Genomic DNA, 22470 nt, shown 5'->3' with positions numbered 1-22470 from the left:
AAACACAATTTTTAGATAAAATATCCCTTTGCTCTTTTTAATCTCTGCTGTTACAACAAACAGAGACAAATTGCTTAAAGGTGCATGAAGCTCTACAAATCACATTTTTTATTTTTAGATTAAGTAACATTCTATGTTACTAAACTGCAAAAACACAAAATCTTAGCAAGTATTTTTGGTCTATTTTCTAATGCAAATATCGTATTACATTTTGGAATGAGTCAAAATTAATTTACAATTAACTTTTCAGCAAGATAGAGACTTGATTTAAGTAAATAATTCCTTAATATTGATGAAAAATAACTAGTTTCATTGACTGATAAGTTAACTTACTAATGAGAAAAATGTGTTGTGATAAATTAAATAATCTGCAATAATTTACTAAAAATAAGCCTCTACATCTAGCTAAAAAGTTACTTTTAAGTTAATTTTGTCTTATTTCTAGTGTATTAAAACTAAAAATACTTGGTAAGATTTTATGTTTTTGCAGTGTAGAACCAAATGTCTCCAGTTAATGAGTGATAATTGCGTAGAGCAGAGGGAGAGTTAGATGGATTTTGGCCCAGTTGATGAATATCTGGTAAATGTCTGGTGAAGTAAGAGCTAACCCAAAAAAGCAAAGTTCTCACTTTACTGGTCTGTCTTTGGCAAAGACGTCCACAGATTTTACGGGAATGTTAAACAGGGAAGGAGACCCTGAGGCAGAGCCAGAACTAGCTTCAGATGGCGAGGACGCAGATCTTTGGCTAACTAACCCAACATGATGCTGGTCGGTTTTTCTGAATAGCGGTGTGATTTTATGAAAGTTATGTTCCTGCCTTTTTCTCTGTTTTGAAAAAAGCAAGAAGGACAAGAAAAAAGACAACCAACTTTTTTTAAATACAGCAACAAAAAGGGTGAAAAATAACCAAAAGCAGTAAGAGTTGTGTAATCTTTCATTTTTTTTCCTTTTCCACTGGTTGAAGCAGTCGATGAAAATACAGTGTAAGTACATTTTATGTACTCTGTACAGGTAATGTAAAAGTGGAAGGAACACTTTCCTTTTTGGCACAGATGTGTAATGGACATCTGCTCCCTTTAGTGCTTTCGTTACTTCTCTTCTTGCAGGTTTTATTTTATCAGTTGTTCGTTGTCTGATTGTGTCGATGGGTTCCTCTTGAAATGAGATTGTAAATCTCAATAAGCCTATCTTGTATAAATTTTCTTCCTGGGGCTTTAGTTCAGGAAAACTGTATTTTATCACAGGCTAAAAATAAACTCTTGACAGTCATAATCTTTAACACATGTTTCTTCAAAAAGATACAAAAAAAATAAAAGTACCAAATTTCCATCCCTTCTTCAGAATTTGAAGCACACCGTGTTTTGAGTTAGAACAAAAATAGCTTAAACTACTGGGATATTTCTGTCGGGTATCAGAGGTGCTGTGGGTCTCCTCCTCTAACAAATCGGGGGTCTTTTCTTCATCTTTCACACTCGAATGAATTTAAAGAGGCAGGTAAACAGCTGCTCGCTTTGCATTAACTCAACCATATATTCAGCCTGCCTCTCTGACTTATTTTTTTCCTCCACCTTTCCTCTGTTTTTCTGAGTGTCTCATTCCTCAGCTCGTTTTTTTTCCTCCCTCCAGCCTGCAGAAAGCATCGGGGGGGTGATCGATAAAACTCTCAGGGTGTAGTGACTGCAGCTCTAATGAATCAAGCCCACACTTTTTGTTAAGCAGACAAGGCTGTGAAAGGGTGAAGAAGGGGACTTTGTCCTGTAGCTTTTTGATTCTGTAAGACGCAGATCAGTGGGGAAAATGTAAGCAAACAAAAACAGGAGTAAAATGAACCTTTATGCAGTCCTGGACAAATTTACTGGCACATATGTTGTGTAAAAAAATGTCTTTTTTTCCCAGCAAACTCTTCCAATTGAATCTTTAAATTTATGCTTTACTTTTGCTCCTTCATTACAGTTTTTAAAGACTTCTAATTATAATCAATGACAGGCCTACAGCTGTAAAGATCCTGCACCATATTTAAACATGGGCTTGCTAAGTTTTCCAACAAAGTATTAATGAAATTGTGCAAAATATAAGGGAAGGGTTTGGTTTTAGTCTCACCTCTCCCAAATTACAAGTTAGCATAAATAGAGTCTATTATTTGTTACGGAGACTTGGAGACTCCAGGAGTTTCTCTTTGCTGCAGGTCTGTGAAAGTGAGTTTGGAGATGTTTTCCATTGTTGTGATTGTCCATGCAGGTAAATAAATATTAGGACTGGTCCAACAGATTTATATCCCAGAGAAACTTAAATTCATGGATTACTAATTAGATGATCAGGAAAACTTGTAAACAAAATATCTCAGCAATATTTATTTTATAGAGGTTATTTAAAAGGTGGTGATTTGTAAAAACTGTTATTTTCTAACGTGGTATTTCCCCCCACTGTGCATATGAATTTAATAATTTTTCTAAAATACAAGGTGTTCTTAAAATAAAATAATAATTTCCGTTAGTGCTTTTTACAAATGTTCACTATGGTTGGCAATAGGTTCATTAGTGGAAAATTACAAAGTTTGGCTTTTTCTTCAAAATACTAACGATTCAACAGAGAACACAAAGTATAAAGTATGTCACGCTGCTATGCTATTGGCACAGTGAGCATCTATTTCTCCTCTTTCCCTCGTTCCGTGAGCGACTTATCACACTCAAATCTGAAAATAACTACTTGATATAATTATTTATTATGTCTGCCAAACGTTGCTTCAGTGCCGTAGTCCATCCTGCAATCCTCTTGTGGACTGTGTGCTAAAATCGAACGCTTTAAAGAGCCGCCGAAATCCACCCGAGACCCCCTTGAAGTTAAAGCCTTCTCTTACCAGAGAGAGAGAGAGAGAGAGAGAGAGAGGAGTCTTGAATTCCTGTGTTCTCGTTGCATTTTATAGCGTTTCTCTCCAAGGTCTGACTGGGAGATTGTGGGAGGCTGTTCGTGTTAAAAGCAGGATGGCTTATATTTCCTTTCCCTTCGTTTTTTTTTTCCTTTCACCACAGGCAAAAGCTATTGCTGTTGCTGATTGCTTATAGTCATAAACTTGTATTAAATATGTCCTCTATTGATTGGCCTTGTCGGATGAGTACAATTAAAGAGATAATGCTGAGCGCTGCTCTCCTCTGGGAGCTCAGGAGGGAAGGACCAGAGCAGCGGGAAGATGAAGGCAGGAAAACAGGCGAGATAAAGGGGTTTTTGGCAACGGCGCAGCTTCTTCGGTCGAGTCGCAGCTTGTTCGCATGTTGCCGTAAAGGAGCGCGTGTGTGGGCGGCTGGGTTTGGGGCTCTAGTGATTCAGGCCTTCGTTGGGCTGTTCGTTTTCTCACACCCCTCCCAGGTTGTTATCCGGACCGTCTCCATCTACCCTCTGTTGAAAGCTCCTTTTTTCATCTTTGTTGAAGTAAAGACAAAAAAGTGAAAGAGACAAGCGCTGACAATAAAGACTGAGAGAAGGAGGGATGTGGTGATCGAGGAGAAATCGGGAGTCAGAGTGAGGACAAGCCACCTGTACCCAGTGTGGACGAACAGACGGAGGGAACCGACTGGGTGGGGCGGGGATTAGCTGAAGAGAGGAAGCAAAGCCTTGTGTTTATGTTGTATGTGTGTGTGGATGCGTGTGTGTGTGTGTGTGGGCCTCCGGCCAGCTGAGGTGTTTGCTTGGCTCAGAGTGATCTCCCACTGTGGACACGGCGAGACTCGTACATTCGCACACAAACACTGATGACTGAATTGTCCTGCTTGGCAGCTGTTGCAGTTCCCTAAATCACTCAATACCACACTGCTAGGGGTGGAAACGTGTGTGTGTGTGTGTGTGTTTTAGCATTTCTCACCTTTTAAGGCCCATTTTTCCAATAAGTACCACGCTACAAGGACCCTCTGCTCCTTACGAGACCCAAAGCTCGGGCCCCATAAGTCAAAGTACTGCTTTAGTGTTAGGAGTTAGATTTAGCACAAAGGTGTGAATTTGAGTTTAGGTTACGGTTAGGCATGTACTGGTAATGCTTAGGTCAAAGGTCATGGTTTGGTAGTACAAATGAAACAGTAATAAATATGTTTGTGATGATCAACCACCTTTAAACGTCTGTAGCATTTCTTTGCTGAGAAGAAATTTTTATTTTATTTTAAATATTTGTCCACCTTTGTCATGTGATCATTATCAGAAAACATACAAATAATGTAATTTTAGTCAAAACTGAAAGAAACATAAGATTTTCAGTTTATTAATCACAAAAATGTGTCACTAAGTGAATTTACTGCATGACGGTATGAGATTCCTCAGTATTATTATTATTATTATTATTAGTCCTGTTATTAAATAATTTTTTGATCTTTTGTGTGACCTTACATACCTTAATGCTGCTGTTACACCTGAATTTACTAAGTGCAGGACAATTAAAAGTATTAAAATGTTATTGTAAACCCTGTAATCCATCAGTAAATCACACAGCTTGTGCTTTGATGCCTTTTTTATTAGTTGGGGACATTTGCTTGGATGCAAAACTTACTATGCTGTTGTTAACCCTTTGACTTCTGTTAGGTTCAACACTGTTACCTCTGTCAGATGTAGCCACTTTGGTGAGGGCAGGCATGAATGTTAAAAAAAGTTAGATAAAATATATTTAAACACTACTAATAAATTAGAAAATAATATTTTAATATAAATCAATGCTGCAACATAATTTTGAGTGATTCCAGTGATGTTTTTCAATGCCAATCACTGATATTTCATACTTCGTGTTGAAACAGATGGAGGATGCAGGAGGTCTCCACTTATTGTTACTAAAATATATTAATAGTGAAATATTTTGGTGTTAGGTCACCTCCACATTAAACTACACCGAGAGAGAGGTTTTAGAAAATGCACTTAAACGTAATAATACGGCAAACAGAGGAAGTCATCACACTTTCAGTGGCTTTAACACGAAGCTCCTAGATTATTTTTCTCATTAATTTTGTTTTCACAAAAACACAATACAGTCCAGATAAAAAGAAATCACTCCCTCTGCTAGTTTTTTGGTTTTACAGAATGATCTGTTTTTTTAAATTATTTTAAACTTTGTAGTTTTGTGTGTTTTATAGCTGATATTTGCAGTTGTAAAGCCCGAGACGCCTGCCTTGCTCTCTGTAATATTGGCAGACTTGTTCATGAAGTGAAAGTTGGAAACCTTTAGAAGCCATATGCTTTATTAAAAGCACACACTCAAACATCTCTGTTTGATGTCTGGCTGAATTGACATCGATGGTATGCTCTTGTGGAGTGATGAGCTGGAGAGCTTTCTATCGTCGCAAGTCAGACTTCTGAACTCGCAATGACTCAGTGCTCAAAACAGATGGCTCTCAAATCTGATGCGTCACTAACCTGATTTAGCAGTTCTGTCTGATTGCAGGACGGCTTTTTATTTGGAGTTTCCTGTTCTCCCTGTGCATTTGTAGCAGGAACTGCAGTCTTTTAGAATATACCAAAAAAATTCAAAATTAAGACCTTAAATTGCCATTAGACACGCATGTGTGTTGGTATGTTGAGCTTTGGTCCCCTATTTCTCCAGATTATTAATTGAAACTAGTCCATAAGTAGAAGAAATAAAAATCTATGTACAAAAGGTGGATAATATCAGGAAGATGGAAACCTTCAACAGTGTAAATGTTTTGTATGCGTTTTCCCCAATAAAGGTTTTACAGATTCCAAATTATATATTTAAGAATCTTTAAACAGCGTTCAATGTTCTCATCCATGTTTGATGTTTCCATATTTACAGCTCTGGAGAAAATTAAGAGACCACTTAAAATGATCAGTTTCTCTGATTTTACTTTTTATAGGTTTATGTTTGAGTGAAATGAACATTGTTCTTTTATTCTATGAACTACTGACAACATGTCTCCGAAATTTCAAGCAAACCTTTTGTGTTTATTTGCAGAAAATGAGAAATGGTCAAAATAACAAAAAAGATGCAGTGCTGTCAGACCTCAAATAATGCAAAGAAACAACAATAGTAATGTTTTAACTCAGGAAGAGTTCAGAAATTAACAGTTGGTGGAACAACTATGAAGTTTTCAATGGTGTTCAGTGCAGTCAAAGCTTATCATTTCCACCTTATATATGTGATAAGATCTCAAAGCAGAACTTATTGCATTATAAAACTGAACTTATTTCTAATTAAAGTGATGTCTGCTTGTAGCTGATGCTTGTTTATCATTTCAGGCACCCAAAATGCTTCCTTTGAAAGAACTCATCAAACAGTTCTGAAAGCATATTTAGGGGCCACAATAATAACTTCCTCATTAATTGCAAAATACCATTAGATTCCCAATAAAACACCTCTGCTGTTGCTATGATGATCAGGATGGGCTGAAGGAGTTTTAATGCACAGATCTAGTGAACTAGCTCTAGTTGAATCAAACACACAGTGTGATGAACAGATGTCTTTGTGAGTGTTGCAGGAGTAGTTACAACAAAACAACTTGCTTCAACAGTGATTAAAATCAGTAATTCGCAATAAAAATGAGCTGAAATAAAGTTTGTCGTCGATTTGTGGTTTAACGCCAGTTCTCGTGCTGAGTCATCAGGCTCACATGCATTGTGTGTGTGTGTGTGTGTGTGTGTGTGTGTGTGTATGCATGTCAGGACTAAGTCTACTCTCCCTCTTTCTATGTTCACATAAGTGCTGTAATTTGGACACTCTGTAATTTCACCATGGCGGTTTGGGGTTAAGTGAATGCTATCCCTGCTCATAGTCCCCCAAATGAACACACATGTATGTTCACGCAGACACACACACACGCACGCACGCACGCACGCACACACACACACACACACTACACTATTTGATTACGTTTATAGGCATAGTTTAAGGGGCCGAGTTGTTTCATTTGGACAAACTTTAAAAAAAAAGACGCAACTGTTTGTGTGAGAGAGGTTGTGTGTTTATGAGAGCTACAAAGAAATGGAACAAGAAGAGATTGTCACATTATTTTTTTGGCCAACAGACGCACACACACTCATAAGTAGATTGGTAAGAGAGTTGCAAATAGCACAGTCTGTAACGCAGCAGGGGTTCAAAACACAGACACAGAAGGTATTGATATATCACACACACACACACACACACACACACACACACACACACACACACATGCAGAGACAGACTGTATTGATATTCTTGCTCATCAGCCTGGACTGCATGGCTGTTTAGCAGCACCACGCAGACACACACGTCCAAACGCACCTCTGCGCTCGAACACAGCATGTAATCAGAGAGCGGGTCGATAATTCATTGTTGTCTTTGGTAATCCAAATGCGCTCAAAGTTCTTTTCTTCCTGGACACTCATTTTTCAAAAGTTTTTTGAAGCCGATTTAAGTTCAGCTTGGGGGTTTTCTGTGGTGACAGTATTGTTGATGTTCCGTTGATTAAAAGTCTATAAATCTGACAAATCCACCACTGACTGAACCGCGTTCTTTTGAAGATAAAAATACATTTTATTTCTTTTCGTTCGAACGCAGAAACAAAATAGTGGTCTTGTGTTTTTTTTTTTGAAACTACATCAAGATGTGCTTGACAGTTTTCATAATTCTTTTTGATTACACAGATGTATCCTGGTTTAAATCATGTCTTCATTTTTATACTTCTGGTTTAAGGTTTGAGGCTTATATACGTTCCTTGCTGTTGTTGTGGAATCATTCCTGCAACTATTCAACAAAAAAGAGATAAACATATCACTCTGGCATTTAAACACCTTATCTGTGTAGAGGCATCGTTCTCAGATGGACTATAGCAGCAGAGGCACAAGCTAAACAGAAAGTTTAAGATGATGTCTGATAAGACAGAAAAAAGTTCTGAAACATTTTACGGCATTTTTAAAAGAAGTACATGAACTGACTCAATTCAATTAATGTATAAATATAACCCTAATTTATTACAAATTTAATCTCCAGTAGAACCCAGAACAAAATGCCCAATTGCAGTATGATGTGGTCAAATTCAGACCATATGTGTGTCATTATTTTGATACAGACTTAAGCCAAATGTCATTTCGGCAAGATCAGGTTCATGGTGGTGCAGCTCAAGCAAAAGCAGCTGAACAGAAGCCACTTCAGTCCTCAAAGAAGCACAATTCTTCTGGCTGCAAATTGAGGAATTCAGACTTTTCTCCTCAGTCATATTCAGTGTTGTTTGGTCGTTATTGTCTACCGGTTTCTAGTATTCTTTGCACCAACGCTGTGGTATTCTTTCCTAAAATGGCTGTGTTTGAGGAAGTTGCTTTGATCTGGCCAGTAATAGAGGCCGATTTCCCTCCAAGCAGAGCACTGGTGGCTTTTATTTTTCTTTTTTAGCAATTTCTCTCGTGTTGTTATTTGATGGCGTCGCTCTCCTCGGCGAGCGGACAGCACACCAGCTGCCACTGTTTGCATTCCAATTGTTTGCTGTCCAGTTAGGAGGAACGCTTGAACATAAAGGGAAAATAATTGAATGAGGAGGACTGTGCTGATCAATTTCCTCTGGACTGCAAAACAACTTTTCATAGTGGGAGGTTTAACTCTGCACTCTCTTTTATCACTGCAGAGAGTCAAGTTTTCGTCCCAGATTTTATAATAGCTGATTTTTTTTTAGATTTTATTTTGATTTCAAGTGATTTTCTACAAAGATGCATTCGTTTGATTGATAAAGCCAGGAGAAATAATAAATATCTTGATTCAGGATGAAACTGTTCTCATGACACAGTCGTGTGCTTTATAGAGAGCAATAACATTGCACTTTATTGGTTCATGATGGCAGGAGGACTCAGGAATGCTGCGTTAAGATATAAAGTAATGCTGAATGTTTGTAACTATAAACTTTTGGCCAAGATTTTATTACACAAAACAGTTTTCTTTTGCAAAGCAATACAGTAGTTCTCTTAGAGAAGTATATTGTTAAGGCAGTTAGGAGAGGCATGCAGATTTATCTTTTAAATTTATTTGTTTATTTCATTCATTTACTGTTTGAAATGTAGGTTTACAGTCGAACACTATATGAGTTTTAACTCTCCACTTTTTGTATGATAAATACATGTACTAGCATTTAATTAGTTTTTTAATAGGAGCAGATGAATTAAAACATTTTATTTTAGTGTTCGTTTCATTAGCTATAATAACTGATTGTCAGTCATTTTGTTTTATTCAGTACCAAAGAATACGACATACATTTAAATAAATATTACAAAGAGGAAGTTGTCAGCAATGATAAGTGTTTCTTTGAGTGAAATGTTTTCATTTCACATTAAGATGTGAGCTAAATAAAATCCTAATGATACTCCTGATCAGAATCCATCAAAACAAACATGATTATCTTAATAAGAATAATTTCAGACAAAATAACCTTGAGTTATTTTCTGCTTTTGTACTCAAGCTGTGACTGTACAAATCCCAGCTAAGCCTTTCTTTTCTATCAGTGACTTGTTCATTCAGAAATGGTCTGGTAGCATGAATGTATGCCTAAGGGCAAACTGACGACAATAGTCATGCCAATACAAGGAAACGTGCTGTAGCTCCAAAAAAATCCCATAAAACTCTGAACCGAAACAGGAATGTCTGGCCTGTGCTGGAACTGGTTCCAAACTTTTTGTCTGCAGTGTATCTGCAAGAAATCAATTTCTCCTGCTTTACGACTAGTCTTTTGTTTGTTTCGTTTTCATGGTATAAAAACTTGGTAAATAATTCACAACATAATCTAATAGCTTTTTAAAAATAAACATTAATTATTTCAAGTTACGGAACAGTTATCTCTAACATTTATTTTGATTTTGAAGGAGAGACGTAATTAAAAATGCAGAAAAAACACCCACTAAATTTGTTATTAGTTTAAACTATATAGAACATTTTTCTATATACTTATAGAACAGTGTTGGCTTAATAAGAGTGATGAGTGGCACCTGTTTAGTTTTCACACGAGGCCTGTCTGATGAACAATATTTACAGTATACACAACCAGTTGAGAAACTGTAACTGAATGAAAGTGCACAGCCACAAGTGGGGGAAGGGCAGCACTTCTTTACTGTACATCTAGCTGAACACCCTGGTTGCAGGTTCTTTTTATTTTTGTTTTAGGACTTTGCAAGGAACATTCAACGGAAAAAGTTAGCAGTCTTCATTTATAGCTTTTGAAAATCTTGATATATTTTGATATCGGGAATCGGCTCATACCTGTTTTTCCTGAAAACCCAGAGTTTGATGGAAATTTCAGATTGCAATAAGGTACATTTTCACCTTAACCTGTGGTAGAGATGTTGCATTGCTGCACTGCATGGTGCAATTACAGACAAGACAAGAAGTAGGAATATTAAAACACAGGAGAGAAAAGAACATTTCTACAGAAAAAGAAACCGAACTGAGATGGTGGAAAGGCCAGTGTGATAGTTGCAGGACTGTCCTATCTGGTAGCCAAGACCTGGCATTGGTTTCTGAATCCCAGCTGGTTGGAGAGGAATAATGGTGGCAATCCAGCTAATTTATAGAACAGAATGACTGGCTGAGGAACAGACAGTTATTCAGGCTGACGTTCCAAGGTAAATTCACTTAAAAGGGGAAAAAAACAAAAAAACAATGTAAATGTGTTGTCATATAAAATATCTAAACAGGATACTTCTGGATTTACAGGGACATGTGGAGGCACTAATTGAACAAGTAAAACAAAATATACATTACACTTTAAGAGCCTACTTTTATTTTACTGACTATTTATAGTGTAATTCTATTAGCTCTGTTAACTTTATTGTTGCTACTGCTAAGGCGGCGCATTTGAAAGGTAATTTGAATCCATAATTGAATGAATCCATAATTTTGCTATAATTTCTTGGTGAAGATGCATGGCCGTAATAAATCTATTTTGCGAGGTGTGTACTCTGTGTCCTCAGTGTGGTGCACAAGCTTTATTTCCGCCATTCGGACAGCCAAAGTGCTACATTTCCTTCAGAGTGGGATTGAAGGAGCCAGGGGATCCTGCTGCACACACACACCCACACACACACAGAGGAGCTCTGAAACCTGAGCCAGGCTGCCTTACTGGCTTCCTCCTCCATCTAGCACCACATAAGTGTCCAGGCAATGCCCTTGGCTTAATAGGGCTTAATGCCTGTGCTTGTCACTGTAGCATGGCAGGTATTGAGTGTTAGGACATTTCTGAAACAGTGCTTGCGTGTGTTCTCTAGAGTCTCACTAGTGCCTCCAAAGCTCTGACATTTACCCCAGGTAAAGAACCGGATGCTATTATATACCCCTCCTTTTTTTTTTGCCATCTCCATCTATTCAGCCAGGCTCAAACTTTAGAGTAGTTAGAGGTATTTGTCACCTTTATTGAACTTAATCCAGAGGAATTACCGCAGTCTCATTTCTGTCTTTGCCTTTCTTTGACTCCATCTGTCTTCATCTTTTGCGTTCTCACTTCATTTTTTTTCTACCTTGGAGTGGTGAAGAGTTTGCCTAATGAAGTGGCTGATGGGAGTATATTACAGGGAGACAGAGTGGAGCGGTCGCCTACTCCAACATCCATTAACCTTACAGCTTCAGTCAGCGCAGATTCAGTTCTGGGCTTTGAGTCGAGCTCATGGGTTGCACAGTCGTGGTCGAACATTTGTTTCAGAAACTGCGATGTGAAGTTATGGTTTATATCTCCTGAATTGTATCAGTTTTGGTCACTCAGTAAATTAGAATACAATTGAAAATTTTATTTACTTCAGGCAAGTTTGAAAAGTGAAACCCAGTTTATAAAGATTTACTGAATGCATAGAGATATTGTTATACAGAACGATAGAGCCAAACCGAAGATCAAAACCTGTTTTCAGGTCCAAGCAGAAATAAAAGGACGTAGTTATTGGTAGTTGTTGTTGCTCTTTTTTCTGATATGCGTCCAGAAGTTTAGCTTTTTTTTTTTGATAGTTAGCATCTTCCTCTGCCTTTATGACACATCTTCAGGTGCCTTTGTCGGTGCAGAACATTTTCGTTGGGTTTTGTCATGGAGGAAATTTACAAACATGTAAATTTGCCAAGTCGAACACATTCTGCACTGGACAGAGATGAGAGACGGAGTGGATTTATTGATAGCCAATCAGAACACAATGTGCGTTCATACGCTGTAAAAAAACTGCACTAAGCGAGGCCACAAAAGGTGAAGCTCGTTACAGCGAGGGTTCACTGTATTACATGAGACCAATAAATATGACTTAACTCCATTTCCTGAAAAATCATGGGGATTTAACTGAGCAAGAACAGCACAACACAACACAACAGATCATTACTGAAGAAGCCAGCTGTTGTATCCAAAGATATAAATGGAAGTTTAATGAAAGGACAAAAGTGGAACAAAATGAAAGATGATCATTTCTGGAGAGAACTACGAAGTCTGTTCAAGAGTCTGAGGGACATTTATGTAAAAAGCATGGACAGCAGCTTCAGTGAGGGCGTCAGAGTGACCCCACGCAGACGTATCCAGGACTGGGCTATAACTGTTGCAGTCCTGGGTTAAGCCACTCATGAAGCAGATAACGTCCAAAGCATCTTACCTGATTTGCTCTGACCAAATCCTTACCAAGCAACTATGGACAAACTTTAAATAGGATGACATTTTCGTAATAAACATTTCATGATTTAAAGCATAGTAAAATTATAGTAATATTCAAATTTTAAGGAGAAATTAAATTTGGGTTTACATTAGCTTATATATGATTTTAGGTTTATAGTAGAATTACTGAATTGATTTTTTTTTTAATTGTATTCTAGTCCTCAAATTAATGTTTCTCTTGGTAGGATCACTAAAGAAAAAAAAAGTTGAGTGTTTTGCCATTAGCTTGTCGGTTTTAATGTTAAACTTTCAACAAATTTTTTTTTTGTACTCAAATTATAAATTTACAACCAGTATCCTTGGCCACATAAACAGTTTTGCCAAATTAAATCCTTATGTGTCACAATTATCAAGATCTCTTGAAGTAGCAGCAGTGGAAAAAGAGAAGTGTGATAAGAGCAGAGAGAAATAAAACCTCTCCTCTCCCAGGTTTCAACTCATTTTTAAGTATAAAATATTTCACAATAGACTTAAACAATTTTTTTTACTGTATATTGCACCTTTCATGGGGTCAAAATCCACCTTTCACAATTTGATGAGTTTCTATTGATAATTTTACAATTATTAAAATTTACACAGTGCTATAAATATTGAGTGTTTGTACTCACACAAAAAAGCTTTATTATGAACCACTTTGATTTTCTTTGTTATGCATCTCAAAAAGGAGCCAAATGGATAAAGCAATGATTCCATAGTGATTCTTTTCTTCATAGAAACAAACTGAACTGGTATTTTAATAAGATCTTTTCCCGGACTTTGGTAAAATTGTCTCCTTTTTGCTTTTGATGTGCTTTTTCATTTCGCGTTAGCAAAAGTCGCCTCTGAACAGCAGCGACGGGGGGTTCGTTTGTCATCTAATCTCATAAACGAGCTGATGGCCGTCCATTCCGTCCACTAATGAGATTAGACACGCGCTGCGGGTCACACCACAGGTCATCGTTCCCGATGCCCCTACAAAAGCAATTATTGTTTTAAATGTTCCTCTCATCGTCTTCTCAAAGCGACTGTGCATGGCTCGATGAGGGAGGAAAAAAAAGCTCTGAGGCAGACAGAGAGCGTCAGATTTCCTCTTCAGTCGGGAGCCTGAAAGGTTTCACACTCCTACAGTTTTAGCTTCCTCCGGCAGCCAAGGTTACCTATTTGGATGAGTCATTGAGTATAAGCATGTACCGTATTTATCTGGATTAAAGGTATATGGATTATGGACTTCAGTTGGCGCATATATTAGCTTCTTCTAAGATTAATAGTAAAATATTGTACATATTTCATGGATATGTTATGAATTTATACTACTAAAGATGGTTAGTAAAAAACACTAAAAACTCCCTAACTTCAAGGATTTAAGAGGGTTTTTTTTCTTTGTTGTCTCTCCTGGGGATGTGTGTGTGTGTGTGTGTGTGTGTGTGTGTGTGTGTGTGTGTGTGTGTGTGTGCGTGTGCGGGTGTGTTTTTATGTGTGTGAATTCACCAATGAGTCTGTTTTGGTAGATCAGTAAGAAGTAACGGTCCACAGGGACAGCCTGCATCTTTGTTCTCCTGCTGACAATGGAGGACTCTCAGTCCGTCTAAGGGGAGAAATTATGTCCCAAAGCAGTCTGGGAGTAAAAAGAGATACACACAGTACTTCTCACATGCTACTCATGTGGGGCATGACCTCAATAAGAGCTGCTGTTGTGTTTGCAAAGCCCTCAACACCATGTGCCAACCCCTTTTAAACGCTGTAACATTTAGGCCTTAGGTTCTGCATTTTTTCTACAGTAAAGTGTTAAAAGAAATTCAGTCCATTCTTCTCTAAGTCTGTTTCACAAAGCAGTGTTCAACAAGTAGTCAACATGTTAGTAAGTTCATTTCCTCTCTGTTCCCACAGGTAAGGAGGAGCCAACCACGTACACCTGCACAACGTGTAAGCAGTCATACGGCAGCGCCTGGTTCTTGCTGCAGCATGCTCAGAACTCCCATGGCTTTCGAATTTACCTGGAAAGTGAACATGGCAGTCCTCTCACCCCACGCATGGGCGGGCCTTCTTCACTTGGTGGTGGTGCTGACTGCCCCTCTCAGCCTCCCCTTCATGGCCTCCATTTGCCACCTGATGCAAGCCCTTTCAACCTCCTCCGCATCCCTGGCTCGGGCTCAGGGGGAAGGGACAGCGTTGGAGCAGGAGGTGCCGTTGGCTCTGGTGTTCCTGGGGGCCATCATCAGCGTTTCCCCCCAACACCTCCTCTCTTCAGCCCCCCTCCGCGAAACCATCTGGATCCCCACCACCTGAGCCCAGAGGAGCTGGCGCTGGCAGCCCACCACCCGAGTGCCTTTGACAGGGTGCTGCGCCTTAATCCTCCTCTGCCTCTAGACCCACCTCCGACAATGGACTTCTCAAGGCGTCTACGGGAACTGGCGGGCAACACCTCAGGGTCTACTCCCCCGCTATCACCCAGCCGGCCAAGCCCCATGCAGCGCTTACTGCAGCCATTCCAGACAGGAGGAAACGGAGGTGCAGGGGGAGCAGGGGGCAGCAAACCTCCATATCTTGCTACTCCACCACCACTACAAGGCTCGATGCAGTCGCCTGTTGGCTCACAAACCACTCCTCCAACCCCTCTCCCTACAGCAGGACCACCCTCTTCCTCCAACACTCAGTTGAAATCAAAGTGTTGTGAGTTTTGTGGCAAAGCCTTTAAGTTCCAGAGTAATTTAATAGTGCATCGGCGCAGCCACACAGGAGAGAAGCCGTACAAATGTCACTTGTGTGATCACGCATGCACACAAGCAAGCAAACTGAAACGACATATGAAGACGCACATGCACAAATCATCCTCGCCAAACACGGGCAAGTCAGAAGACGGTCTATCAATAGCCTCGTCCCCAGAGCCTGGCACTAGTGAGCATATAGGTAGTGCAAGCAATGCACTTAAATCAGTGGTGGCCAAGCTGAAAAGTGAAAATAATCGCATGTTACGAGAAAATGGGGAGGAGGAAGAAGAGGAAGAAGAGGAGGAAGAAGAAGAAGAGGAGGAGGAGGAAGAGGAAGAGGAGGAGGAAGAGGAGGGGGAAGAGGAGGAAGTACAGAATGGGGAGAGGCCACCCAAGCGAAACAACAGCTATCACTTCGGACTGAGCCTGGAAGCAGCACGGCAGCATGAAAACAGCAGCGGGATTGGAAGTCGACTGGGCGGAGTGGCTGATGAGACGTCTATCCCTCGCTCACTGCCAGAGGTCATGCAGGGAATGGGTCTGGCCGCCAGCATGCAGCATTTCAGTGAAGCCCTCAACGCACACAAACGCAACGCCATGGCCCAGGAGAACCACCTGCACCACCATCTCAGCAGAGACCATCACCACAGTCGGGACATGTGCGATGGAGACTCTGTCTTGGAAACAGAACGTGTAGAGGAAGGCACTGTTTCTGCAGTAAATGGACGAGGAGTGTCTCCTAATGAATCTTCTTCAATTGGCCTCTCAAAGAAACTGCTTCTGGGTAGCCCCAGTCCACTTAGTCCCTTCTCAAAACGTATTAAACTGGAGAAAGAATTTGACCTGCCTACCCCCACAATCCCTAACACAGAAAACGTCTACTCCCAATGGTTGGCTGGCTACGCCGCCTCTCGACAACTCAAGGACCCCTTTCTCAACTTTGGGGATTCCAGACAATCGCCTTTTGCATCATCATCTGAGCACTCATCAGAGAATGGCAGCCTGCGTTTCTCGACCCCTCCAGGAGAACTGGATGGGGGAATGTCAGGTCGCAGTGGGACAGGCAGCGGGGGCAGCACGCCCCACCTTGGGGGTCCTGGGAGACCCAGTTCCAAGGATGGACGCAGGAGTGACACTTGTGAGTTCTGTGGCAAGGTTTTCAAGAACTGCAGTAACCTGACAGTACACCGGCGCAGCCACACAGGAGAGAGACCCTACAAGTGTGAGCTGTGCAATTACGCGTGTGCCCAGAGCTCCAAACTTACTCGCCACATGAAGACCCATGGTCAGGTGGGCAAAGATGTGTACAAGTGTGAAATTTGTCAAATGCCCTTCAGTGTTTACAGCACCTTGGAGAAACACATGAAAAAATGGCACAGTGACCGTCCCTTGAGTACCGAAATAAAGTCAGAGTAGAAGGCAGAACAATGAGACCTTTTCCTTTGCAACTGGGTCGCCAACAGTCAAGTGTTTATTCCTAGCCCCCTTGTAGATTTGCCCCAATCCCAACACTCCCCTTTCACCAACCTGGTGGAAGCCTAAGACCATGTGCTCTGCACCAGCACACCTTGTTTCCATTACCCATCGAATGCATGATCTGTATCGGGGCAATACTCTTGCATTGACGCAAAACTTCGAGCCTTTCTCTTGTGCAATAATTTACATGTTGTGTACTATTTTCTTTTATTGAGTTTTCTTTTTTCCCCCCATTTTTAAGAATTAGTCAGCATGCATAGTATGTTTTTTGCTAATCAAAAAAGAAAAGAAAAAAAGAAAAGAATTTGTCCCTGGTTGGTTAGTTGTTGAGTAAATGTGTTGCTGTTTTTCTCTCATTCAGTTATTTTCTTTTTATTCTTTAAAAAGAAAAAAAGAGACGAAAGATACATCCATGCTGCGTACATTCTGTAACACATATCATGTACAGCTTTGTTTTGTAACATGGAAAGTGAACAGTCTTTTTACTTGACCCTCTTTTTACTACCCTGGAAATGCACTTATCCTGATCTTTCTAAAAGATGCCATGTTCACACAGGGTTTAAGAGAAGAAAAAAAAAATCATGTATTTGGCTTGACTACTAAACTGAAAGTGACGACAGGCCTCAAATTTCTTTCAAAAAGACAAAAAAAGTGTGTTAAGAACTCAATTTGTACTATCATTTGGAGGATTAAGGAAGAGTGCCTTTGATATTTCAAGACTGCATTGGCCATAATTTTATCCTGATTAAGTTTGGGGTCACACAGACGAAGCTGAAAGAATTAGACTACACAGAAAAAGGTCCTTGCATCAAGCACCTGACGACTCAAATGGACAACTCATGGTGAAAGATCAAAATCATCATTTAGCTACCTTTAACATGTTTAATAGGCTATCTATAATTGGAAATTTCATGACAAGCATGGTACAAGCAGTATTGTGTATATCTGAATTATTTGTAGATTTTTTTTTGGTATGGTGGAGCTTTTGAGAGAAAGGTAATCTGTGATGAAATGTACAATCCTGAACTAGAGGGATGAGGCGCAGAGTGTCACATGTCTGCGTTAGCACAAACCTACAATGCTGCTTTCAGCATGTCAGTGTGTGGAACAATGCATAAAGTAATATGTGAGCTCAAATTTAAGCTAACTTTACTTAAGAGCAGTGAAAGAAAATACAAGCTAGACAGAAAGAAAGCAAAACAGAACTGGAAGCGACGTATGCTTTACGGGATACAAGGCAATGTTTTTCACTTTACAACTCCAAACACGGCCATCAGCAGAAAAAGAGACACTTGCAAAAACAGGTATTTGTGTTTTAGGGCTTTTCAGAAATGTTTTAATGCTAACCAATATGCATACAGTGGCTCTTAAAACGGTGCACAGCCTTGTGGAAATATCAGGTTTTTGTGATTTAATAAATAATATTGCAAATCAATTTAACATGTTTTCCACATTCAAAATGAAATTATTCCTCCACAATTAAACTAAAAGAACAAACAAATCTTCTGGAAAAAAAAAGGTGAAATCTGGATGTGTACATCCCTGAACTAATACTTCAATGAAGCATAATTTGATTCAATTTCAACATTCACACTTTGGTTGGAGTCTAACAGTGTCTTACATCTTGACTTGTCAATATTTGCAGACTGTATTTTGGAAAATACATTAAATCTCTCAGATTATGAGGCCATCTTCAGGAAACTGCTCATATTTTCAGCCACCTCTATGAAATCTCCTGTTTTACCAAAAGAAAGCTTTCCCAGATCATGATGCTGTCACCATCATGTTTCACTGTGGGTATGTTCTTCATTATGTATGGGGTTAAATGTTCAGACCATACACTATTTCCCACAAGATCTTTAAGATAAGATCAGTCCTGGATGTTTTATTAGAGGTTCTTTTATTTTATGCAGCCAATCTCCATAGTTCAGATTTTATAACACAACCAGAAATTGGCAGAAATATTACTGCAGCTCCTTCAATGATGCTGTAGGCCGCTTGGCAGCCTCCCCAACCAATTCTTATCTTTGCTTACGTTTTAGTGACCAATCCAATTTTTATGTTCCTGTTGTCCTGTAATTGTTCAAATTATTGATGGCTTTCTTTACTCTGTTATGGTGTGTATATACGATTATTTGGAGCCTTTATCACATCACCATAAACCATGGCTTTATTCAAAATAAACCTAATTGATCCAAATTAGCTTTATTTCTAGTTTAGCAGATCCACTTAAATGATTTAAAGGTTGTAATCAGAGAGGCAGCTGAAATAACATTTTAAGTTTAAGGGTGTGAAAATTTATGTAACCAGATTGTTTTATTTTATTTACTCTCCTAACAGATTTGTTAATTTTTAGTTGAAATGAATGAGAATATACCGCTGCATTAAACATGAAAAAATATTTGAAAAATTGTATTTCACAAAAACCTGCCGTTTCAACAGGGGTGTGAACACTTTTGCGAGTCACTGTAGGTTAACACAGGGTGCGTTCTATTTCATTTTGGTTCGTTTTCTGTTGATTTTCAACCCAAAATAAGTTTTTGTTGATTCAGTTTCCTTCATGCTGTTCAATGTAAAGCACTAAGTGTGCATTTGTCCCACATCCATGCAGAGATGGTACATGGACTGAGTCTACAAGCTGGATTTGTTTGACATGAAGTGCACTGTTTTTAGTTTTCCCAGTTTACAAATTTACGCTGAAGGGGAAAATCTTTGTAATGCTGTCAGATGATGAGGATCCCTTTGTTGCAAGTGGTACAAAAAAAAAAAGACGCACAAAATCTTTTTGCTAGCAGCTTCATCACCCCTGACCTCTGTATCCTCGCCATTTCACCCTTGACCGTTTGTTAACCCTGGAAACCCAAGAGCACACTGTCCTCCCAACTAACCACTGCTCCCACATAGTAGCAAGCTAAATGCACTTCTCCTGGCTTTATTAACAACCACTTTTTTTTGTTTTTTTAAGAAATTGTGATTTATCATCATCTGAGCAAGTTGCTGCCTGGAAAACAGACACTCCGATCTTGTTGCTCACACCATCAGACTCTGTTTTTGTAGAACACGGGCATAAATAGAAAATTTTTTCACAAACAGAGCTACGCTATGTTTTAGTGGGAAATGTTTTAAGTTTTGTTACTGCATCTCAATGGCATCCAGTACTCCCGTCACAGTAAATATGAGGTAAAACATTTCAGAAACGTTAGAAAAAACAAAAAAAGATTTTGTGCTGATTTTTTGTTTCTTTTTAATTTTCTTTCTTTTTTTTGCCTTGGTTCTTTACGGCTCTTCAGGTTGAAATACAATTTGCATTGGGGAAAGGATTAAGATTATATATGAATATATAATAAAGAACTTAAAATATAGGAAAATGCACAGTCATGTCAGTTCCTATACTTAAACACATTTATGGTCTACTTTTTCTGTATTTCTAGAATTGTATTTGAATTCAATGTTCACTTAGAGTAGGCACTATAGTATTTATATTGAGGCTCGTATTTTTAACTGTTGCTTGTTCTCTCTAAAGGTATTTGCCATACCTGTTTTGGTAGTGGAAAAAAAACCCAAGCTGCCACGGTATATTTTTTTAATTTGGCAGGATAATATAGTGCGAATTATTTGTATGTCTAAAGAAATAAAATAAAACGATAAAAAAAAAGAACATCCCATAAAAAAAGCAGCTAAAATGTGTGGCATTGGGAGGCGTCGCAGGCCATCAGATGGCTGCTGCTTTGGTTCCTGCTGTCCACAGAGGTGTTTGTACATATCTTCTTTGTTTTTTTTTTGTTTTGTTTTTTTTAATTCGCACTTCTTTCTCCTCCCTCTGCTGCCATTCCTGTATGCAGTACTGAAAGCTGACGTTGACCTGTTCTGTTGTGTGCTTTTGTCTCTCTCACCTCTCCCACCTGACAACATTCCAACATCAAGAAGTGAGGAGGAAAAAAAATCTAAAGATAAAAAAAAAACTTAATATGCAGTACATGGATTACTTAAAAAAAAGTTAAAATAAATACATTTAAAAAGAAATAAAATGTTTTTGCATTTTCTTTTCCATTGCCAAATACTAAATGGTGCTTTATATTTAGATTGGGTGAATATACTTTCATATGCAAAGCATATTTAAAAATGACCAGGGGATGTGGAGAAGCCTGCTTGAGTTGAGACTTTTTTTGTAAATGGCAATGCGGAATATTTTGTTATCAGCCTTTTCTATTCCTGTTCTGAGAGCTGTTTGATGTAACTTGAACATGGACTTTATCTTTTACAATGGGAGCTACTATTTATTATTACCTATATGCTCTGTTCTGAACAGAGACATGGAATGGAGTCATATATTTTTGGTTTGTTTTTATTTTATTCTTTTGTTTTGGTTATACTATAATTTTATTATGTTTTCTTTTCTAATGGTGGCCAGTGGTCATTGGACAAAACAAGCTCTATGATTTCTGTTGTACCTGTTTGGGGTCTCTGTTCAGTTGTATTGGGAATACCACTGTCTGTGTTTTCTGGCAGATGTCTGCATAATCCTGTTCACACGCCCATTTTGTCCCTTTATTGAAAAATGATTAATAAAAAAAGATGAAAGTGTAATGGCATCTCTTTCTTATTGTTTCACATACAAAATGATCTCTTAAAACACATTCTATATAGCTTTCATTGGGATAATATGAGCCACATTTTCCAAATTTACAGTGCATTTTCCAAAGGACTGAGTTACTTTTTGTTGCCAGATTGTAGTTTTTTCCCCTCGTTATGGGGAAACTTTGAACTGCCTCATTGCTGAAAAATTGCTATGTAAATAAAAATTATTCTTATTACTATTTGTTGTAATCATAGTGGGATGGAAGTTCAATGCGCTATAGAGTTTTTCAGCTCCGCACAATGGCAATCATTCGCACACATACTCTTAGTGGGGTATTTGGCATGTTGAGATGAGTGAATCTTCATCAGTGCAGATGGAGCATCTGCTTTGCATGGTATAAAATGAAGAAGAAAGGAAGGAAGAGCGTGGGTGGCTGGGGCTTTATGTGGGAAACAAAGGCTCACATAGGTAGTTCACATTGCCTTCTGGTAGAAACCAACTGGTAGAAAGGCAAAACAAAACACAAAACTATACATTTTGGGTTATATTTTGTTGCAACTGGAGATGCATTGCCATAGACCAGTTAAGGTTAACCCCTTTACACCACTGAAAGTCCCAATAATGGGTATCAGAACCTGACCACAAAGCAATCAATCAGTCAAATTGTACCTATGAAGCACTTTTCATTCAGTGATTGACAAAGGTCAGAAGTACAAGGACAGACACTGAAACACTAATGGAAGAAAGTAGCTTGGTCTGATGATGAGGCATGTTTTCCTTAGGGTCACATGGACGGCCAGTCGCATGTGGGTCTCCTGCCTGGGGAACTTAAGAACCACCAGGATGCACTGTGAGAAGCTGGTGGAGGCAATTTTACGTTTCAGGAAGCACTGGGTCCTGTCAGCCATGTGGACGTTTCATACCACCTGTCAATGTTGTAGGCCAGGTGCATCTAATTCAACTGGATAATGAACTTTGTCAAAAAGCGATAATGGTTCAGGATTGGTTTAAAGTGACCTCCATATTGCCTCGTTTTACATTTAATCAAGTTGACAGCATTTTTGTGATGAGCTTGACCAACAAATCTCATAACTTAAATGATCAACGATG

The 22470-nt window shown here is 38.9% G+C and overlaps 1 protein-coding gene across 1 annotated transcript in view; it reads left to right on the top strand.

Moving 5' to 3' along the window:
* The window catches only part of bcl11aa (BCL11 transcription factor A a), a 56374-nt gene extending 35006 nt beyond the window's left edge, over positions 1–21368 (top strand). Inside the window, exon 3 of the mRNA XM_088013135.1 lies at positions 14485–21368. Within this exon, the coding sequence (XP_087869261.1) occupies positions 14485–16721 (2237 nt within the window). The 3' untranslated portion in view covers positions 16722–21368. The remainder of the gene's footprint in view (positions 1–14484) is intronic.
* The last annotated feature ends 1102 nt before the right edge of the window (positions 21369–22470 follow it).

This window comes from Poecilia mexicana, unplaced genomic scaffold, assembly GCF_051168715.1.
Source record: "Poecilia mexicana isolate PSO_F unplaced genomic scaffold, ASM5116871v1 scaffold_15, whole genome shotgun sequence".
Taxonomy (NCBI): domain Eukaryota; kingdom Metazoa; phylum Chordata; class Actinopteri; order Cyprinodontiformes; family Poeciliidae; genus Poecilia; species Poecilia mexicana.
Note: the sequence above shows the minus strand (reverse complement) of the source record. Positions and strands in the feature narration are given on the sequence as shown.